Source organism: Pygocentrus nattereri, chromosome 2 (assembly GCF_015220715.1).
Source record: "Pygocentrus nattereri isolate fPygNat1 chromosome 2, fPygNat1.pri, whole genome shotgun sequence".
NCBI lineage: Eukaryota > Metazoa > Chordata > Actinopteri > Characiformes > Serrasalmidae > Pygocentrus > Pygocentrus nattereri.
In genome coordinates, this window is record NC_051212.1 from 18,876,232 (window position 1) to 18,891,544 (window position 15,313).

Consider the following 15,313-nt stretch of genomic DNA (forward strand, 5'->3'; position numbering starts at 1 on the left):
TCTCTCTCTCTCTTTTTTTCTCTTTCCCTATGTATCTATCCATCTCCATGTGTCTCGCAAATGCACACACTCACTTGCAAACACACTGGGCGCAAACACACACACACTAGGTGGCAGTGTTGTGCTTCACAGCAGCACTGGCCTGCCTTCACTAAAGACATAATAAAGACACAAATCAGTGGCGATAATTCGGAGAGAGCTGTTCGACCTGGGCTGTTATAATTTGAGGCCTCGCATTGCATTTGGAGAGTAAACACTGTAAGCACTAAATCACGCAGGGAGACAAGCGCACACACACAGGTCTCTCTAATGTGATAAAAGTAGAGCACAAGGAGAACATAACCTCTCTTAATGACTATCATCACAAAGCTAGTCTACGAGTGTGCTTATCTGCACTCCTGTGTGTATCTGTGTATGCGGGTCCACTACTAGGTGAAATGGACTAGCATGGACTGTGTTTAAGTCAGAGACCACCGTTCATTTCTTTCCAGTCAACACATCCATTACCATTAAGCTGTTAATTTTGTCAGTGTCAGGGAAAAAAAAAAAAAAAACAGAAACATATCATTAACAGAACATTATACACAAGCCTGTTTCAGTTTCATACGTTCACACTTTGCCTTCCAATCGTTTCTAATCTCTGCAGAGATTTGAAACCCAGTTCTGAAATTTACACTTATTTAAATTTGATGCCTGTTACAAAAATTTAGGACAGGGGTGTGTTTACCACTGCGTTATATTCTTTACTTTTAATGTAAAACAATGTGAGTAGATTTTATTTCAAGTCATTTGAGAGCATTTCTACTGGTCCTCATATAATGTTCACTCGATGTAAAGGACAGCGATAATATGTTGCTTCAAAATGCATATGTAACCATCAGTCTTCACAAATATGCAAGTTTTTTAAGTTATTATTTCCAAAAACTATTTGAACACTCGTCAGACCACAGCACGTTTGCACCGTGCGTCAGTTTATCTCAGATGAGCTTTAGCCCACAGAAGTCAGCAGCGTTTCTGGAGGTTGTTGAAATACTGATTTCAGTGTAATAATAGAGTCTTGCATTTGCAAATGCAATAATGGACTGTGTGGCTGACAAGTGTTCAGAACCCATAAACATGCTTTTAATGCAGTGCCAAGCACTGGGATCAAAGGTCATTCATTATTGGTATTCAACTTTGCCCTTTACACTCAGAGATTTCCCTGGACTTTTAATAGTGGTATGTGTGTGTGTGTGTGTGTGTGTGTGTGTGTGTGTATATATATAGACAGTTTAAAATTACTGCTATCCATTTTTGTTTGCAATGCATTGTTTGTTTGTTGGAATTAGGAGTTGGTTTACTTGTAAAATGTTGAACACATACATCACAACATGAATCTTACATAAATATATATTCACATAGTAAGTAGGAAGTATTAGTACCTGGTACATTATTTGACTATTAATGAGGTTAGAAAGCAAAACAAGTAAAAAATACAAATAGGGTAATATCACTGTACATACAGATATTGGGATTGTAGCTATTTAAGCTAAAGGCTAACATTTACAAAGAAGAGGAGGGGGGAATGACTAACGGCTTCTTGACAGCTACATGTCTGTTCTGACCCTTGATTTTTTTTTCTCACACTGGAAGGATGGACAGAAGCACCTGTTTTCTGAACTGAAGCAAGAGCGGAACTGGATTTTCTCACATTTCTCAAAGATTAAAGTTTCTGAGTACTGTACATCTGAAGGGGACAGTTTTGGTGGTCTACCAAACTCTAGTTTTAGAAATGGCTATTTTAAAATTATTTTCCCTTGATCTTCCCATTTATAACGTGGTTAATCTTGTAACAATATTTCTTAGAAATCTCTTTTGAACAATGTACAATTTGTACCATTTTATAGGACTTTTACACAGTACTGTATGGTCATTGCAGAAAGTGCACTATAACACTAAAGGTTTTTGAACTGTGTACAGTCAGGTATCACAGTTGATGTACAACACTTTGATGGGGTTTCACTGGGGCTTCATCTTTGTATTTTAACTTATATGGTGGTATTTGTTAAATGACAGTCTGTTATGATTCATATAGAACCAATTAAATTGCTATTGGTTTACAGAGACTGTGCAGTTTTGTTGTATTAATAAAATCAATCTTCTGCAAGGAAAACAAAGCAAGGAACATGATTTGTTGAACAGACACCAAGTATTTGTGCTATGGGTATAAACACGAAAGAACACAGCATGTGCCGTTTGATTAATGTATGTGTATCAGTGTGTATTTGTAGTGCTGAATATCCATTTCTGATCTTTAGGTTGTAATTACAGGCGTTTTGTGCTCTGTCCTGCTCAGCATATGCAGTCACTGCACTGTAACACTGTCACTGATTTTTTATGACCACCAATAGTGTGACAATTTACAAAATTCAGAATTTGGTTCAATATGACTATGATGGCATACTGATTCAATACATTTTCAATGTTAATATATAAATGTTTCCAATAACATAGAAGTGCAATGTTTTTACATTGAGGTCTTAGAGTGGCACAGTGGACTTTAATTTATTCAGATTGGTGTCTTAGTTGTATAGAAATACTACTAAGTGGGGCTTTAAAGTGCACAAATCTAATGCACCAGCCACAAGCTAACATACCAGCCTGAGGTCCATCACAATCATCTGATTGCAATAACCTGATCTACAGTTGTGAGCTTTCGGACACTTATACCACATGTTTATAGCTGTGTTTTCATCCATTAAATTAAGGCAAATACATGTAAAAACAAGGAGAAAAAGTGTATTTATTGAGGCACTTTATGGATGAAAACAGCAAACCTCCTAACTGGTGTTACCTTTCGAGCACCTTTCGAGGACAGCGGTGACTAATGTTCAAGCTGTATCTGTCATGAGTTAGGAGCTACTAAACAGGTAGGAAGTAAGACAGCTAATCAGACAATTTGACCACTTGAGGTTTGTGCTTTAACTGTTACACACAATGAACAAAAACACAATTAATCTGTTAATCACAATTATTTATACACCAATTAGTTGTTAGCTAAAATTTCACGAACATGACAGGCCCCGAGCTAACACGTTAGCCACAATAAAAAAGATATGATACAATATCCTACTATATAATACTATACACTGCATTGTTACTAGCCTAATACGCACACATCATTTTATTTTTTCATAAAAACAGATAATGCCACTATGTGAGTTTTTCCTACCATATCAGTGCGCTCTAGACTTTTAAAAGTAAAGAATTCTAAATGGCTTGGATGTACTAGAAAGAACTTTTCATTGGTACAGAACCTCTACATTCTGTGGTAGTTCACACATCTCATTTACAAAAAAAGGGTTTTTAAAGAACCACTCATGCCTTTGGGTGTACCCCTGTTAGACAAAAGAGGTTTGAACAGAAGACGAAGGGAGGGAAGGCAGGGGGTGGGGGGGTTTGGTGAAAGAGAAAAAAAGAGAGGTGGGCTCGAGAAGATTAGAAAGCATGTCTACTTGTTTGGCTATGGAGGAGATGAGGAGGCATTCCAGTAAATAATGAGTGCATGTGTTTAGTCAATATGCCCGAGACAAAGAGAGAGGGAGAGAGTAAATGAGGAAGGAGATGAGAGGATGGTCCTGGCGGAATCTCTCTCTTCCTACACGGGATCTGTGTGTGTTAACAAGCTGAGAGATTCATGGGAAAAAGGGAGAGAGCGAACGAGCGGCCGCTCACTGCACTGCAGGATCTGAGCCGCTATAAATAGGAGAGGAGATTGGCGTGTCATAGGGACCTCTTTAAGCTCCCAGCCGCCAGCTCTCCCTCTTTTTTTTTACCCTTTTCTATCCGTTCTCTCCTCTCTTTTTTTCTTTCTCCATCTCCCTACCTGTCAGTGTGACAACACCCCCCTCTGTCCCTCGCTCTCTCGCTCTCTCTTTCCCTCTGTCTCTCTCTCAGCTTCTCTCAGGTGGGCGTGAGAGGGTGATGTGACTGCAGGAGGATGACAGCTCAGAGAAAAGAGACGAAGCCTTTAGGGCCTTACACATCAGCACGGCCTACACATCGCATATTAAGATACACATGCACACAGATTTATTCAACACAAACACTGAGACGGATCTTCTAATAATAACTGATAATTAACACCACATTGTGGCTGATACTGAGATCAATTTATAAAATGAAAACTTTTTAGTATGGACAGCATATATAGCCACGACAGCTTAATCATACTTGATAATTACTGTAAACATTTATATCGTTATATGTAAATGTTTTTCAAAAATTTGTATGTTATTGGTACAGTACTGAAAGAGTGAGTGTATAATGTCATGGGTATAGAAGTGTAAGAGTGTGTATAATGTTATGGGTATAGTAGTGTAAGAGTCAGTGTATAATGTTATGGGTATAGGAGTGAAAGAGTGAGTGTATAATGTTATTGGTATAGCACTGTAAGAGTCAGTGTATAATGTTATAGGTATAGAAGTGTAAGAGTGTGTATAATGTTATGGGTATAGTAGTGTAAGAGTCAGTGTATAATGTTATGGGTATAGTAGTGTAAGAGTGAGTGTATAATGTCATTGGTATAGTAGTGTAAAAGTGAGTGTATAATGTTATTGGTATAGGAGTGAAAGAGTGAGTGTATAATGTTATTGGTATAGGAGTGAAAGAGTGAGTGCATAATGTTATTGGTATAGCACTGTAAGAGTGAGTGTATAATGTTATTGGTATAGTAGTGTAAAAGTCAGTGTATAATGTTATTGGTATAGTAGTGTAAGAGTGAGTGTATAATGTTATTGATATAGGAGTGAAAGAGTGAGTGTATAATGTTATTGGTATAGTAGTGTAAAAGTGAGTGTATAATGTTATTGGTATAGTAGTGTAAGAGTGAGTGTATAATGTTATTGATATAGGAGTGAAAGAGTGAGTGTATAATGTTATTGGTATAGTAGTGTAAAAGTGAGTGTATAATGTTATTGGTATAGTAGTGTAAGAGTGAGTGTATAATGTCATTGGTATAGTAGTGTAAGAGTGAGTGTATAATGTTATTGGTATAGTAGTGTAAAAGTGATTGTATAATGTTATGTGTATAGAAGTGTAAGAGTGAGTGTATAATGTTATGGGTATAGGAGTGAAAGAGTGAGTGTATAATGTTATGGGTATAGGAGTGAAAGAGTGAGTGTATAATGTTATTGGTATAGCACTGTAAGAGTGAGTGTATAATGTCATTGGTATAGTAGTATAAGAGTGAGTGTATAATGTCATTGGTATAGTAGTGTAAGAGTGAGTGTATAATGTCATTGGTATAGTAGTGTAAGAGTGAGTGTATAATGTTATTGGTATAGTAGTGTAAAAGTGATTGTATAATGTTATGTGTATAGAAGTGTAAGAGTGAGTGTATAATGTTATGGGTATAGGAGTGAAAGAGTGAGTGTATAATGTTATGGGTATAGGAGTGAAAGAGTGAGTGTATAATGTTATTGGTATAGCACTGTAAGAGTGAGTGTATAATGTTATTGGTATAGTAGTGTAAGAGTGAGTGTATAATGTTATTGATATAGTAGTGTAAGAGTGAGTGTATAATGTTATTGGTATAGTAGTGTAAAAGTGAGTGTATAATGTTATTGGTATAGTAGTGTAAAAGTGAGTGTATAATGTTATGTGTATAGAAGTGTAAGAGTGAGTGTATAATGTTATGGGTATAGGAGTGAAAGAGTGAGTGTATAATGTTATGGGTATAGGAGTGAAAGAGTGAGTGTATAATGTTATTGGTATAGCACTGTAAGAGTGAGTGTATAATGTTATTGGTATAGTAGTGTAAAAGTGAGTGTATAATGTTATTGGTATAGAAGTGTAAGAGTGAGTGTATAATGTTATTGGTATAGGAGTGAAAGAGTGAGTGTATAATGTTATTGGTATAGCACTGTAAGAGTGAGTGTATAATGTTATTGGTATAGGAGTGAAAGAGTGAGTGTATAATGTTATTGGTATAATAGTGTAAGAGTGAGTGTATAATGTTATTGGTATAGGAGTGAAAGAGTGAGTGTATAATGTTATTGGTATAGTAGTGTAAAAATGAGTGTATAATGTTATTGGTATAGTAGTATAAGAGGGAGTGTATAATGTTATTGGTATAGTAGTGTAAGAGTGAGTGTATAATTTTATTGGTATAGTAGTGTAAGAGTGAGTGTATAATGTTATTGGTATAGTAGTGTAAAAGTGAGTGTATAATGTTATTGGTATAGACGTGTAAGAGTGAGTGTATAATGTCATTGGTATAGTAGTGTAAGAGTGAGTGTATACTGTCATTGGTATAGTAGTGTAAAAGTGAGAGTATAATCTCGTTGGTATAGTAGTGTAAGAGTGAGTGTATAATGTCATGGGTATAGAAGTGTAAGAGTGTGTATAATGTTATGGGTATAGAAGTGTAAGAGTCAGTGTATAATGTTATGGGTATAGGAGTGAAAGAGTGAGTGTATAATGTTATTGGTATAGCACTGTAAGAGTCAGTGTATAATGTTATTGGTATAGTAGTGTAAGAGTGAGTGTATAATGTTATTGGTATAGTAGTGTAAGAGTGAGTGTATAATGTCATTGGTATAGTAGTGTAAGAATGAGTGTATAATGTCATTGGTATAGTAGTGTAAGAGTGAGTGTATAATGTCATTGGTATAGTAGTGTAAAAGTGAGTGTATAATGTCATTGGTATAGTAGTGTAAGAGTGAGTGTATAATGTTATGGGTATAGAAGTGAAAGAGTGAGTGTATAATGTTATTGGTATAGTAGTGTAAAAGTGAGTGTATATAGTTATTGGTATAGTAGTGTAAGAGTGAGTGTATAATGTTATTGGTATAGTAGTGTAAAAGTGAGTGTATAATGTTATGGGTATAGTAGTGTAAGAGTGAGTGTATAATGTCATTGGTATAGGAGTGTAAAAGTAAGTGTATAATGTTATTGGTATAGACGTGTAAGAGTGAGTGTATAATGTCATTGGCATAGTAGTGTAAGAGTGAGTGTATAATGTTATTGGTATAGTAGTGTAAGAGTGAGTGTATAATGTCATTGGTATAGTAGTATAAGAGTGAGTGTATAATGTTATTGGTATAGTAGTGTAAGAGTGAGTGTATAATGTCATTGGTATAGTAGTGTAAGAATGAGTGTATAATGTCATTGGTATAGTAGTGTAAGAGTGAGTGTATAATGTTATTGGTATAGTAGTGTAAAAGTGAGTGTATAATGTCATTGGTATAGTAGTGTAAGAGTGAGTGTATAATGTTATGGGTATAGAAGTGAAAGAGTGAGTGTATAATGTTATTGGTATAGTAGTGTAAAAGTGAGTGTATATAGTTATTGGTATAGTAGTGTAAGAGTGAGTGTATAATGTTATTGGTATAGTAGTGTAAAAGTGAGTGTATAATGTTATGGGTATAGTAGTGTAAGAGTGAGTGTATAATGTCATTGGTATAGGAGTGTAAAAGTAAGTGTATAATGTTATTGGTATAGACGTGTAAGAGTGAGTGTATAATGTCATTGGCATAGTAGTGTAAGAGTGAGTGTATAATGTCATTGGTATAGTAGTGTAAGAGTGAGTGTATAATGTCATTGGTATAGTAGTGTAAGAGTGAGTGTATAATGTTATTGGTATAGTAGTGTAAGAGTGAGTGTATAATGTTATTGGTATAGTAGTGTAAGAGTGAGTGTATAATGTCATTGGTATAGTAGTATAAGAGTGAGTGTATAATGTTATTGGTATAGTAGTGTAAGAGTGAGTGTATAATGTCATTGGTATAGTAGTGTAAGAGTGAGTGTATAATGTTATTGGTATAGTAGTGTAAAAGTGATTGTATAATGTTATGTGTATAGAAGTGTAAGAGTGAGTGTATAATGTTATGGGTATAGGAGTGAAAGAGTGAGTGTATAATGTTATGGGTATAGGAGTGAAAGAGTGAGTGTATAATGTTATTGGTATAGCACTGTAAGAGTGAGTGTATAATGTCATTGGTATAGTAGTATAAGAGTGAGTGTATAATGTCATTGGTATAGTAGTGTAAGAGTGAGTGTATAATGTCATTGGTATAGTAGTGTAAGAGTGAGTGTATAATGTTATTGGTATAGTAGTGTAAAAGTGAGTGTATAATGTTATGTGTATAGAAGTGTAAGAGTGAGTGTATAATGTTATGGGTATAGGAGTGAAAGAGTGAGTGTATAATGTTATGGGTATAGGAGTGAAAGAGTGAGTGTATAATGTTATTGGCATAGCACTGTAAGAGTGAGTGTATAATGTTATTGGTATAGTAGTGTAAAAGTGAGTGTATAATGTTATTGGTATAGGAGTGAAAGAGTTAGTGTATAATGTTATTGGTATAGTAGTGTAAGAGTGAGTGTATAATGTTATTGGTATAGTAGTGTAAAAGTGAGTGTATAATGTCATTGGTATAGTAGTGTAAGAGTGAGTGTATAATGTTATGTGTATAGAAGTGTAAGAGTGAGTGTATAATGTTATTGGTATAGTAGTGTAAGAATGAGTGTATAATGTCATTGGTATAGTAGTGTAAGAGTGAGTGTATAATGTTATTGGTATAGTAGTGTAAATGTGAGTGTATATTGTTATTGGTATAGTAGTGTAAGAGTGAGTGTATAATGTTATTGGTATAGTAGTGTAAGAGTGAGTGTATAATGTCATTGGTATAGTAGTGTAAGAGTGAGTGTATAATGTTATTGGTATAGTAGTGTAAAAGTGAGTGTATAATGTCATTGGTATAGTAGTGTAAGAGTGAGTGTATAATGTTATGTGTATAGAAGTGTAAGAGTGAGTGTATAATGTTATTGGTATAGTAGTGTAAGAGTGAGTGTATAATGTTATTGGTATAGTAGTGTAAATGTGAGTGTATATTGTTATTGGTATAGTAGTGTAAGAGTGAGTGTATAATGTTATTGGTATAGTAGTGTAAGAGTGAGTGTATAATGTTATTGGTATAGTAGTGTAAGAGTGAGTGTATAATGTCATTGGTATAGTAGTGTAAGAGTGAGTATGTAATGTTGTGGGTATAGAAGTGAAAGAGTGAGTGTATAATGTTATGGGTATAGCAGTTTAAGAGTGAGTGTATAATGTCATTGGTATAGTAGTGTAAGAATGAGTGTATAATGCCATTGGTATAGTAGTGTAAGAGTGAGTGTATAATGTCATTGGTATAGCGGTGTAAGAGTGAGTATGTAATGTTGTGGGTATAGAAGTGAAAGAGTGAGTGTATAATGTTATGGGTATAGCAGTTTAAGAAGGAGTGTATAATGTTATTGGTATAGTAGTGTAAAAGCGAGTGTATAATGTCATTGGTATAGTCGTGTAAGAGCGAGTGTATAATGTTATGTGTATAGAAGTGTAAGAGTGAGTGTATAATGTTATTGGTATAGTAGTGTAAGAGTGAGTATATAATGTTATTGGTATAGTAGTGTAAGAGTGAGTGTATAATGTCATTGGTATAGTAGTGTAAGAGTGAGTGTATAATGTTATTGGTATAGTAGTGTAAAAGTGAGTGTATATTGTTATTGGTATAGTAGTGTAAGAGTGAGTGTATAATGTTATTGGTATAGTAGTGTAAGAGTGAGTGTATAATGTCATTGGTATAGTAGTGTAAGAGTGAGTGTATAACGTCATTGGTATAGTAGTGTAAGAGTGAGAGTATAATGTCATTGGTATAGTAGTGTAAGAGTGAGTGTATAATGTTATGGGTATAGCAGTTTAAGAATGAGTGTATAATGTTATTGGTATAGTAGTGTAAAAGTGAGTGTATAATGTCATTGGTATAGTAGTGTAAGAGTGAGTGTATAATGTTATGTGTATAGAAGTGTAAGAGTGAGTGTATAATGTTATTGGTATAGTAGTGTAAGAGTGAGTGTATAATGTTATTGGTATAGTAGTGTAAGAGTGAGTGTATAACGTCATTGGTATAGTAGTGTAAGAGTGAGTATGTAATGTTGTGGGTATAGTAGTGTAAGAGTGAGTATGTAATGTTGTGGGTATAGAAGTGAAAGAGTGAGTGTATAATGTTATGGGTATAGCAGTTTAAGAGTGAGTGTATAATGTCATTGGTATAGTAGTGTAAGAGTGAGTGTATAATGTTATGGGTATAGCAGTTTAAGAATGAGTGTATAATGTTATTGGTATATTAGTGTAAAAGTGAGTGTATAATGTCATTGGTATAGTAGTGTAAGAGTGAGTGTATAATGTTATTGGTATAGCACTGTAAGAGTGAGTGTATAATGTTATTGGTATAGTAGTGTAAAAGTGAGTGTATAATGTTATTGGTATAGGAGTGAAAGAGTGAGTGTATAATGTTATTGGTATAGTAGTGTAAAAGTGAGTGTATAATGTCATTGGTATAGTAGTGTAAGAGTGAGTGTATAATGTCATTGGTATAGTAGTGTAAAAGTGAGTGTATAATGTCATTGGTATAGTAGTGTAAGAGTGAGTGTATAACGTCATTGGTATAGTAGTGTAAGAGTGAGAGTATAATGTCATTGGTATAGTAGTGTAAGAGTGAGTGTATAATGTTATGGGTATAGCAGTTTAAGAATGAGTGTATAATGTTATTGGTATAGTAGTGTAAAAGTGAGTGTATAATGTCATTGGTATAGTAGTGTAAGAGTGAGTGTATAATGTTATTGGTATAGTAGTGTAAATGTGAGTGTATATTGTTATTGGTATAGTAGTGTAAGAGTGAGTGTATAATGTTATTGGTATAGTTGTGTAAGAGTGAGTGTATAATGTCATTGGTATAGTAGTGTAAGAGTGAGTGTATAATGTTATTGGTATAGTAGTGTAAAAGTGAGTGTATAATGTCATTGGTATAGTAGTGTAAGAGTGAGTGTATAATGTTATGTGTATAGAAGTGTAAGAGTGAGTGTATAATGTTATTGGTATAGTAGTGTAAGAGTGAGTGTATAATGTCATTGGTATAGTAGTGTAAGAGTGAGTGTATAATGTTATTGGTATAGTAGTGTAAAAGTGAGTGTATAATGTTATTGGTATAGTCGTGTAAGAGCGAGTGTATAATGTTATGTGTATAGAAGTGTAAGAGTGAGTGTATAATGTTATTGGTATAGTAGTGTAAGAGTGAGTATATAATGTTATTGGTATAGTAGTGTAAGAGTGAGTGTATAATGTCATTGGTATAGTAGTGTAAGAGTGAGTGTATAATGTTATGTGTATAGAAGTATAAGAGTGAGTGTATAATGTTATTGGTATAGTAGTGTAAGAGTGAGTGTATAATGTTATTGGTATAGTAGTGTAAAAGTGAGTGTATATTGTTATTGGTATAGTAGTGTAAGAGTGAGTGTATAATGTTATTGGTATAGTACTGTAAGAGTGAGTGTATAATGTTATTGGTATAGTAGTGTAAGAGTGAGTGTATAACGTCATTGGTATAGTAGTGTAAGAGTGAGTATGTAATGTTGTGGGTATAGTAGTGTAAGAGTGAGTATGTAATGTTGTGGGTATAGAAGTGAAAGAGTGAGTGTATAATGTTATGGGTATAGCAGTTTAAGAGTGAGTGTATAATGTCATTGGTATAGTAGTGTAAGAGTGAGTGTATAATGTTATGGGTATAGCAGTTTAAGAATGAGTGTATAATGTTATTGGTATAGTAATGTAAAAGTGAGTGTATAATGTCATTGGTATAGTAGTGTAAGAGTGAGTGTATAATGTTATGTGTATAGAAGTGTAAGAGTGAGTGTATAATGTTATTGGTATAGTAGTGTAAGAGTGAGTGTATAATGTTATTGGTATAGTAGTGTAAAAGTGAGTGTATATTGTTATTGGTATAGTAGTGTAAGAATGAGTGTATAATGTTATTGGTATAGTAGTGTAAGAGTGAGTGTATAATGTTATTGGGATAGTAGTGTAAGAGTGAGTGTATAATGTCATTGGTATAGTAGTGTAAGAGTGAGTGTATAACGTCATTGGTATAGTAGTGTAAGAGTGAGTATGTAATGTTGTGGGTATAGAAGTGAAAGAGTGAGTGTATAATGTTATGGGTATAGCAGTTTAAGAGTGAGTGTATAATGTCATTGGTATAGTAGTGTAAAAGTGAGTGTATATTGTTATTGGTATAGTAGTGTAAGAGTGAGTGTATAATGTTATTGGTATAGTAGTGTAAGAGTGAGTGTATAATGTTATTGGTATAGTAGTGTAAGAGTGAGTGTATAATGTCATTGGTATAGTAGTGTAAGAGTGAGTGTCTAACGTCATTGGAATAGTAGTGTAAGAGTGAGTATGTAATGTTGTGGGTATAGAAGTGAAAGAGTGAGTGTATAATGTTATGGGTATAGCAGTTTAAGAGTGAGTGTATAATGTCATTGGTATAGTAGTGTAAGAATAAGTGTATAATGCCATTGGTATAGTAGTGTAAGAGTGAGTGTATAATGTCATTGGTATAGCGGTGTAAGAGTGAGTATGTAATGTTGTGGGTATAGAAGTGAAAGAGTGAGTGTATAATGTTATGGGTATAGCAGTTTAAGAGTGAGTGTATAATGTCATTGGTATAGCAGTGTAAGAGTCAGTGTATATTGGGCCACCAAAAGCAGAAAAAACTGGACAGTGTGCAAGTTGAAAAAACTAGCCCAGGAGTAATGAATATATGCATTACTGGGTGCATGTATAGCATAGGACCCTCTACCTCTCCATTCCTACTTTACTCTGATAGGAAGCACACATGTGTCCAGTTTTGATAATTGACAGCGGATTTCACAAAAGACAGAAAATAAGAGACCCCCTGACAAGTGTGAGGGGTGCATCAGTGTTGAAGTTTTAAATTTCGACATACTGTTTTGAACATTTCTTTCTCAGATTTTTTCAATACTGTATGAAAAATATTACACCCTTAGCTGTAATTATCAGCAGTAATAGCACATCAGCAGTAGTAATGAAATCTCCGCACTTACGAGCACTGATCTATCGTACACCTTTAATTTATTCACACACATATAACCCAAAATAAACTCACTGCACGTTCCAAAAACTAAAACAAAAGCACATGCATACACATCCAAATCTTCTGTCACTCACCCACATGCTGCCATTCTAAACTACTCTTCTTCAAAGTGATACCAAAAATGACAAACTGATGCAAATAACAACTCAGTCGGTTTCATTCTCAGCTCACGCACATACAAACATACCAATACACCCCCACACACGCATATACTCACAATCACACAGCCTGAAGCTGAATATGGATGTGCTTAGAGCCATTTCCAGCAAACCTGCACCCCTAGGGATAGAGTTTGGTTGTACAAATGATTACATTAGATTGTTTGTTTGGCTTCCATGCACAGAGCGTCTCCTCTCTATTCTTCAGTTCTCTCAGGCTTGTTTGAATAATTGAGAGTAACTTGCACTGTTTGAATCTCCCTGATGGTCCCAATTTAACACCAAAATGCTAATATTACCATTTAAGCTCACCCAAAGAGATATTTCTCTCCCGTCCTGGAGAATCTGTAAATTTTGAGATAGACATTACATAATGGACTTTTGACTTGGTTTGCTGTGGACTTCATTTAGGTGGGGTGTTAATGGAGTGAGTTCTACAGAGAGTGATGGTAATTATGAGAGTTCATGGTGCCCTGGTATTGATAAATAGTAGAGTCTGCTCTCCATGTCGTATACAGAGCAATACTGGATTCACACCCATGCATCCATTAGATTAGAGTATAGCCTGTTGAAAATAGCTCTCTGCATTTCTCTTTTCCTTTTCTCTCTTGCTGTCTGCATCTTCTTTTCTTTCTGTCTCTGTCTCTCTTTTTCCTGCCTAAGGGGCTACTAGGTATGCCAACCAGACTAATATCATAATACCACATGAATTACTGCACTCTTGCATGTAGCAGCAGTCCCCTGCAGCGTACTATTCCATCATATTGAGAAATGGTGTTTTCTGTGCTGCTGGCTTGCTTTGGTGGTAATATATTCACATTTAGGCACCATAACAGTGCTTCTGATGAAGCCAGTAACGGCCCCTCTGCGGATGGCCAGCTTCCCTATCCGTACAAAAAAAAAAAAACACCAATTACCCTTCGACTGGGAACACATGAAAGTTATGGTTCAATTAGGCCATGGTAAAAATAATTCAATACATCAATTAGGCAAAGTCAATTAGGACATCTTTCCAATTAGGAGGTGGAAAGCTACTGAAGGGCTGGGCTGTAACAACCAGCTACATAAGACAAACTGTCTGTTGTGGCCTGGTTTGTACACGTGTGGATGTGTGTGTGCACACACAGCTTCATACTGTGTCCCATAACAGTCTTTCTGATTGTTGGATTTTTTTTTAAAGAGAATTACCGCACAAATCGAATCTTTGGGGCCATGGCGCCAGAAGGCGATCGTTGGGCTGTTGCATGTGTGTGCTAAGGGAGGTCAGGCATTCAAAGAGGGCCTACAGTGCAGAATGATGGATTTGGATGGGCAGAATGCTTGGTGGAGTAGGTGCATGCGTATGCTTGTGTGTAAGTGGTCTTTTTATTTTGCTGCGATTTTCAAGAAACAGGAGGTCAGAAAAGGGCACTATGGAGACATGCAGCATCAGGAGTCATTTCTGTTTAAGCACCAAAAATGAACTCAAGTTGTTTACCAGAAAAACACAGATTGTGACATTTGCTACTTCTTTTGAGATGCTGTCCTGCTTTACTATATTCCCGCTATGAACTCTAAATTGGCTTCTGTTCATTCATGGCTTTGGGAGCGGACCTTCCGAATAATGACATCTCATTAACAATATCATTAATAACTGATGACAAATCTGCTATGGGGCTTCCTTTGTCTACTAGTCTAGGATGAAGCTTCCTTAAATCTAAACTGAGAAAATAGATGCTGATAATTTGTGGAATAGCAATTTATCCTAATTGCAGTTTAAAGCATGACCGCCCCTAAATCAGGCCCCTAAGGAGAGATATAGCTCCTCTCACTGGAAATGAATGGAAGCAGAGAGTCTTCTAATCATCTCATTAACTCTCTCGGCAGCCCCCTTCTGAGTACCTGAGTGTCTGTGACCTCTTGACTGCAGACTGCATGATCCATACTTACCTTAGCCTGTGGTGACCTTTGCCTTTGTAAGGAGCAATGTCCAAGGTTGTCTCCTCCCATGTCTTAGCAATTCCCTCCAGTGACTGAGAAAACAATCAAAGACAAGCATTAGCAGAAAGCTAGGGGTGCTTTTAGCATAGACTTTTGAGGACGTGTCATCATTTCATACTTCATGTGCACAAGCCACAAGGCTCACGGCAAAAATAACAGTAATTTAAATTACAATACAAAAAACATTTTGCACAGTCACTGTTCAAA

At 35.3% G+C, this 15,313-nt stretch overlaps 1 protein-coding gene across 1 annotated transcript in view; it reads right to left on the minus strand.

Annotated features, from left to right (window-relative positions):
• The window catches only part of dnah2 (dynein, axonemal, heavy chain 2), a 220,040-nt gene that overhangs the window by 119,613 nt on the left and 85,114 nt on the right, over positions 1–15,313 (minus strand). The window contains exon 28 of the mRNA XM_037533256.1: positions 15,056–15,138. Coding sequence (XP_037389153.1) covers positions 15,056–15,138 — 83 coding nt within the window. The remainder of the gene's footprint in view (positions 1–15,055; positions 15,139–15,313) is intronic.